Raw genomic sequence first — 7,749 nt, 5'->3', positions numbered from 1 at the left:
GAACGTGTCCAATAATGTCTTCCTTTATCACAAAATAGCATCCCCCACCCAAAATGACCGGCAAACTGAACAAAGGTTATTGTAACAAAAATTGTATTGTTGATGCCACTTTTGCACAGTCAATCTAGTTTTGGACTGTGGAAACTCTGAAAATTCGAGTGAAAGGGCGGGAAATAGAAAGACATTATCGGGCAAAAACTACCCTGAAATGGTCTTTATTAATATTCATTGTTCCCATTTCAACCCTCTCCCCAACTTACCACCCTTCTCTACCCTGGATTGCAATGTTTGTTTTCTAACTTACTGACGTTGGAATGGATATAATGATGTTTTATCCTAGATGAACTGCACTAAACTGCTGCTGAAGAGAGGGTTTAGCCCGACGTTTTTGGTATTCACTCAGTTTAAATAACACTTCTATCACAATGTTGAAAAAGTAATAACTATCAATTCAATGCTACTAATGGAATATTTAGTAACATAAGGGCTGGTTAGATAACATCCTATGAATTTATATACATGCTATATAATATGTTGGTGATGTTCTAAAAGTACATTTGTCCCTACGGAATGCAAGCTGCAGGGCGTAGGTAAATTGGTAGGGGGCGCTTCAGACTGGTCTACAATGGAGAACTTTACGTGATATCATATATCAAATTTGACTCCATCTAGCTGGACAACATGTCATGAGTTGTCGAAAGGGGTCTGTGAATTAAGTGTGTCTGTCTTGTTGGCAATGCTGGAGAAAGATAATTAGCAGAACTGAGTGTGAAGTAATTCACTGGTTATGATTAGGGCTGATATGTACTCACTATTAGCATAGAAGAACATTGTAATAACATAAAAGCGATAAAATCGCAGTCCTTCCCACAAATAGACTGATTTTATGAATAGTATTGTATGTGTGATAGCACATTGTTTTTGCATGTTGATGAAATTACTTTACTTCTATAGTACATTCTACTTCAAATTACTATATGAGAGTGGTGTATGAAAAAAAAATCTTTTTAATTGTAGTTGGTTGTAGGTGTACACTTTTCCAAGTTTTTGTAGGAAGATGTGCAATTTTCCCGACACGAAGGCAACATACAGATGTACACTTCTTTATTACCTGCGTTTATCCACAATTGTCACAGCATGCGTCATACTAACGTGCGCACGTTTTCACAGAGACTTTTTTTGTAAAAGATACATTTTGCTTCAATATCACACGCCATGTACACAAAGGCATGTTGAATACAATAAAATCACAGGAAACGGGAACATTGTGTCCTTCGTGTATTTTATGTCAAGTTTTAAGGCCATGTTGATACGAATATGGATGACATGTTGATATGGATGACATCCGCGCGTACCAATTTTCGGCCGTTTCCAAACAACGTTTTCAACCATGCTGTAAATATATCATAGCTGATGCTGGGCAAATTTATGCCGTAGATTGCAATAAAATGTCGGAAAACGGATACTAATTGCAAAAAGAAGACGGGAAAGAACTAAGATTAAAGAATCTATTGCTCGGCATATCATACATGTGTGTTTTGTCATTTGTTCAACCTTCCTCCTTTTTTTACACACACTCTCGCATCAGTTTTGGAGTTCTCCACAGAGGATGTGATCCATATACAATCGAACTAACATATCCTTATATAAATTTTGAAAGAATAAACTTACAGTTGCGGTCGTATCTAGTATACATCTTTCGGACTATTTGCCATAATGACAATATAAATGCACTTAAGTAGTGCATCGTTTCCTTTCGTTTGCCTGGAAAACCGCGTGATGATCATGAAAACTCTGGCCAGATGATTTGACATTTATGAATAATATAAGCAATTATCCATCCTGCCAGGGGTCTCCTTTACACTCCGATAATATTATGTCAGCTGTGGGAGAAAAATACTACATGTAATGAAAACAGCAGCGCCCCCTTACAACTTCAGGGAGGAGGAGCAGGAGTGGACGACGTACCGTACGGTCCATGTGAAAATGGACTACACGGCGTTCCCGCATCACACCAAACCCTGAAGACAGGTCGGTAAGTAATCAGCAGAATACAGGAACACATCAGCTCATAACTACCTAAAAAGATTTTAACACTGAACGAAAAATTTGGTCCAATAGTCAATACCATCAGAGCGTTCCCGCTATTAAAAGTAGAAATTGTTCACTGTGGAAAGTGGTATCGATATGACAGGTTAGGATATTGAAGATACTAGAAATCCCGTATATCGCGTTGTTGTTTTGTTCTTACCGGCCAGGTGAGTGCTATGACGACAGCAGGCAGGTGGGCACTGATGAGTTCAAGTCTTGGGCCCGGAACGCGGACAATTGCGGTAAGACTATTGCAAGCAAGGAAAATGCCTCTTCATGTTTCACCTCTCAGTGTTGAATTGAAACAATACCACGAATTGGAACAACGTCATCTTATGTTCCTATGCAGTTGTGGCATTACTCTTTTAAGCTTAAAATCTTTATCCATCTTACTTTTAAAAAAGCAGGGCACTAATATCTAGGGATATCAAGTGGACGGAAGGTGGTTTCAAACTGCAATACTTTCAAAATATTGTAGTTCAAAACCACCGTCTAGTCACTTGATATCTGTAAATATAATTTTCAAATACAATAGATAATGGCTACCCCTTGGATAAAGATGAGTGTTCCCGATGTACAGCTTAAGGTAAACTGGAGCTCGTTTTCGTCATGGGTTCCCAATCTACATGTAAGGGACAACACATTGAACAATTTTCGGGCTGGCATTTCAGACTTTGTACTGATGTGTATTAAACTTTTCGGTTGCCGCAAATTTGATTTGACTGTAATCTTGCTGCACGCAGTACTACATAATCAACTCACAATAGCCGAAGTCGCCGACAGAGCTCTGAAGAACATTGGCTCTTTGTCAAAAACGTCTAAAGAAAGTCCTCTCCGCAATGAACCGCAGGAGGCGAAGTAGATTGGTTTGGTTAAGGCCACAACAAGTAAATTTTATGGATGACATCCGTGTGCTCATTAGTTCTTCAAGACATCTTTCTTGTTGGAGATGGTCAACATGACGAAAAATTACCAGAATGAGCAAATATGTTGTGTTGCAGCCTAATGATTGTACTTGTAGAAGTGACACTTGCGAGGTACCCAAGACTGTAGTTTTAGAAGTGAAGCTAGTTGGATAGTTGTAAAAGTGACACCAATAATAAAGCTATGAGTGTAGTTACGCGAACTTTGTTAGTGATACCAGTCTACCACACTAGTGTCACTTTTACTACACCAGTGCACGTCTTCAATACAGGAATGAATGCCTTGCAATTGTTGGCTGTGTACCATGGTTTGTCCCTTTAATTCTTGTTACAACGTTTATGGAGTCTATTTTGAAAATGTGGCCATGTTTTTTTTTTCTTGTACCTATCTTGTTTTTCCGCCATATTTTCACTATTTTTGGAGTCTCAAGAGGACGTCATCCATAAGATTTACTTGCTGTGGCCTTAATGTAATTTCCGAGGCGCGTCTATTTCACGAATGAGTTCTGCGTGCGGATAACATTACATGTAACGTTATGTTTCATGAACAACAAACATGCTTGGAACAACGACAAAATATAATGGGCTTGCTTAGGTTGATCCCAAACAGGTCATGATATAATGTCCTTGTAAGTGTTGAAGCTGAAAAGAGGTACAAACATGTGTTAAAATGAGGTCCCGTGTTTGAGGAGAGCCACACCTCGAGCACATTAAAGTCCTTCCTGGTGTGAGTGGTTCAAAACCTAAAGTCCTATGGTCACACCTGAATGTCACATTGAGATCACCTGAGTTAGCGACGAATGGCAGCCGCCCAAACCCTTGCGATTTAGCCCGCCTGGCGTAGGCTCCTCGCAGTTCAGCCCCTGGCTGTTCATGTGAAGAGAGAGTAGTCGGCCCACCCAACAATGCGTGCATAGGTCCTCACATATTATAAATCTTATTTAGAATGACCTTTGAGTAGACATAGGACAACAGTTTAAGTGCAGGCGTGGAGTTTAAGTCACACTTGTCGGTTGTTTTGAACTTGATATGGATAGAGTGTGAATTTTCCAAACATAACCGTTGCACAGAACACTAGGAGAACCCTAATCTCCAAGAAAATCCTACGATAGCTACGTACACTCCTTTGCCAGCTTTTGATGCTATCTTATGCAACCGTAGAATCTGCTTTGATATTAGAAACCCACCAGGCCATACTATCGCATATATGTAGGAAATACGCAGACAACAATAGTTGGTGAGATTTAATGCCATATTGTTGGAGCACAGTTACATCTGTATTCAATCTAGTTACAACGTATATACACTTAAAACAGGAAGCATTTGTTAAGCAAGCACAGCTTTCCCTTCATCAGCTAACTCATAATTTGGTGTTTTTTTAAAGCTTTCCAAATAGACCTAGTGCTGCAAATATACAGAATACATGTAGTACATGTATTACATAGTTTTATAGAGAAATAAAAATCTCAAGGTCTGCATACTTTGTTTCATTGATACATGTATACTAGTCCTGGCTTTGCTGGTTCAAGCAGATGTTGGAAAGGAAAATAGCAAGGGTTTCCTGTCTATTCAGTTTACCTAATAGCCATCACTTCAACATAGGCCATAAAAAGAAATATACCAGAATAATACACACAGAAAAATAGATGTAAGACTCCATATCTATAGTACAGCACTTGTACCTGACCAGAATATGATTGACAGACTTCTGTTAACATTTCAGATTTAGAATTCTCATGAACATCATTTAAAAACAAATGTTACAAAAACATAATATATGATGATACATTTGTATGTACAACAAGTGGAATGTGTTAAAGGTACCTGATTGTGAAGAAGCAATGGAAAAAATGCGTACCCTTGTTCCAAAGTTTTAGAAATACAAAATTCACATAAGACTTGATGCTTACTGCTAACAATACTCAGCACTTGTCATAAACTATCTTCGGACTGGTTACTATCTTACATGTAGTCTAGACACTCTTTGTACAGTTTTTCAGATATGTCAAACAGAACAGTTTGAAGAATACTCTTGACAACAAAGATGATATTTCTGTGTTTAAGTCTAGAATTAGCATCACACCACTGCACTTTACAATCTCTTCTTAGCCTGTGCTGCTATCCTTTTCTTCTCTTCTTGTGCTGCAACTTCCTTCCTGACTTGGTCAGGGAGCTCTGGGTTCCTGAAGTATTCTGAACCAAAAATAAGGAAAAAGGTTAATTCTTTTCTGAGAATAGAAGAAAAGAACAATTGTTACAAATGTTCATCCAGTTACCAAGTAAATATAAGGCCTATTTTTCCCTTTAAAATGCTCAAAATGACATATATACAGTGTCTACATGTTACACACTGTGTCTCACTACACAATGAAATATCAAAACTTCTGCTGCAGTACCGTATAAAGATGCTAGGAGACCCATTAGCAAAGTTGACCTTCGTTTTCTTGACCCCTACCTGCCTACCAAATAGTAGTTGCTAGCAAGCAAAAGGATAGAGCCAACAGTCACTACAGAGGATGGTACTCAGGCTACCTACCAAATATGTATCCATCCACAAGTTACACTTTCCACAAGCAGGCACACACACACAAAAAAAGGAAACATATCGTTCTTGCAAAGGTAATGATATACATAAGATAGAGTCCTACATGCCTACAAATGAATTATAATCTACCAAAGGAAAACTTTAAAGTTGAGGTTAAGGTTGCAGGAAATGAATCATATGGCCATTCTGACAAACCAATGTTATGGAATCATCTGTATGTAAGTCAGATGATGATGGCAAGTAATCAGTACTCACCCGCAGCAAACTCCCTGATATTTTCTGGTTTCTTCGCCAAGACATCACTAGTGAAAAGCGAACATAGATCGTCAACATTTTTGCAATGAATAGCTCAGAAACTTCTAATTGATTAAAAAAAATCATCGGACCAGATTTTGGGCCGATTTGAAAATAAACAGATTACACCGACAGTCGTTCTCGTGTTTGGGGGCTTACACATCCAAGAAAATAACAAGAGTGAAGTAGAGGAGAGTTGATAGTCATTTGTACCAAGTTTCCACAGTCAAACTTGGTCTAAAACAGAGGCAGTTACGTATACTGAGTTAGTGTTGTTTACATGATTTCAAAATGCGAATACTCCACCGAACAGAGTCCTTTATAGCAAAATGGGCCATTGTTTTGAGTATTGCCCATTCACAAGTTTCCAAACATAATTAGGTCCAGGTTCAAGTCTGGACCTGGTCCTGTGGACCTGGACTGTACCTGTACCAGAATTTTCTGTACTGGTACCCAGCCCTACAATATACGACACAGACAACTCCATATTTCTGGTGGTTCGTACCTGAGGAAGCCAGACACCATACAGGAGACTTCCGGATGCTCCCTGAGATAACGCTCATTACCTAACCTGGTCTGCACCTACAGGGATAAACAAGAAAAACACAACTTTATATTCAGTAACATCAACTATGTCCATTATAAGCATGTTCACGTTCATGTTCTGAGTATGCCTGTGAGTGACAGGAATTGTAATACGTCACAGTTGAAGGTCCCCGACGTTTTAACAGTTTGTTTGTTTATTTTCATTTATCCAGGGGTACATATCGCCTGGCCGGCGTTTTTAAAAGATCCCTGGGGTATCCCAGTTGTAACCATTGTTCAAGTACCGTCTATCGTCCTTGCCAAGGAGCTCTGAGCTTTTGTGGCGACAGCAATAGCGGTCATGATTTGTAATCCGCCGCCCTGGGTTCGATCCCGGACGTCGGCATGTTTGTTTCTTTCTGTTCTTACTCGCCCCTCTCACTTTCTACACAGTTCTTGTCTGGCTCATTGTCTCGGTTGACATAAAAATACCCAGAGAAATGAATTTGTTTCTGATTATGCCATCACCTTTGACATATTACCTGTAATTCCTGTCATCGCACATGCCTGCTTAGAACCATGAACTTGCTTATTGGTTAGATATAATATCAGTGAAAACAGCTGGTCTTAGCAGGAGCCAAACATATTTTCACCACGTCGAGCATCAAAGGCAAGGGAAATCTTGACCCACTGAAATGCCATTTCCTGCATTTTGAGGGGTAATGTATACTTTGCTGGTAGACTAAGCTACATCTCTATCTATATATTTTTTTTGGGGGGGGGGGGTCACTCATACACTCTCGATGGTTTGTCGTTCACTAAAATACATCTACAAACACGCTATGCTGCAAACTGAGGGATATATTCCCTTCCATAAAATCTATTTTTACAGACAGTGACACTATTGTACAAAGGTATACATATATGATGTCAGACTGCACTTTAATTGAATACGGGATTCTACAGGTCTGAATGCCTTATTTTCCGAAGACAGGATTCAGGTACAAAATTCTGTCAAGTTTATTATATCATGGGGAAGTGGTCAATGTTCAGAAAGAGGGTACAAAAATGTAACTTTAGTAGTAAAAGGGGGAGGGGGGAACTGTAGTGGAGGATCTAGATCTCAATCACAGCTAGTTCAGAATATGGTCAGTTCTGAGACATCCTACTCGCCACAGAGCTTTAGGACATCCCCTACCTTGAACTGATTGAGCTTGGCCTGTTGTTCCTCACTGAGAGCGCCTCGATCGAACGGTTCCATCCCCTGCGGAGGATCCCGCTGCGGTTTCGCCACACCTTCCGCCATCTTTGTTTTCCTCAACAACATCCAAACGCAAATAACAGCCAAGCTATGCCATATCAAAGAACTGT

General features: G+C 39.5%; 1 protein-coding gene across 1 annotated transcript; it reads right to left on the bottom strand.

Annotated features, from left to right (window-relative positions):
• Positions 1-4,243: 4,243 nt before the first annotated feature.
• Positions 4,244-7,749, bottom strand: LOC118410243 (RIIa domain-containing protein 1-like). Its single transcript, XM_035811806.1, has 4 exons — positions 7,577-7,749; positions 6,359-6,435; positions 5,815-5,861; positions 4,244-5,207 (listed from the first exon to the last, which is right to left on the bottom strand). Exons 1-4 carry the CDS (start codon positions 7,703-7,705, stop codon positions 5,107-5,109), a joined length of 354 nt encoding a protein of 117 aa, XP_035667699.1. The 5' UTR covers positions 7,706-7,749; the 3' UTR covers positions 4,244-5,106.

This window comes from Branchiostoma floridae, chromosome 2 (genome assembly GCF_000003815.2).
Source record: "Branchiostoma floridae strain S238N-H82 chromosome 2, Bfl_VNyyK, whole genome shotgun sequence".
Classification (NCBI taxonomy): domain Eukaryota; kingdom Metazoa; phylum Chordata; class Leptocardii; order Amphioxiformes; family Branchiostomatidae; genus Branchiostoma; species Branchiostoma floridae.
This window is presented reverse-complemented; position numbering and strand designations above follow the sequence as displayed.

What these genes read in the sequence shown, in the direction of transcription:
- LOC118410243 (XM_035811806.1), bottom strand. Translation starts at nt 7,705, where the DNA reads ATGTTGTTGAGGAAAACAAAGATGGCGGAAGGTGTGGCGAAACCGCAG. An exon ending in CCAAGCTCAATCAGTTCAAG is followed by an intron (nt 6,436 to 7,576) that starts GTAGGGGATGTC and finishes TTATCCCTGTAG; the next exon opens with GTGCAGACCAGGTTAGGTAA. An exon ending in ATGGTGTCTGGCTTCCTCAG is followed by an intron (nt 5,862 to 6,358) that starts GTACGAACCACC and finishes GCTTTTCACTAG; the next exon opens with TGATGTCTTGGCGAAGAAAC.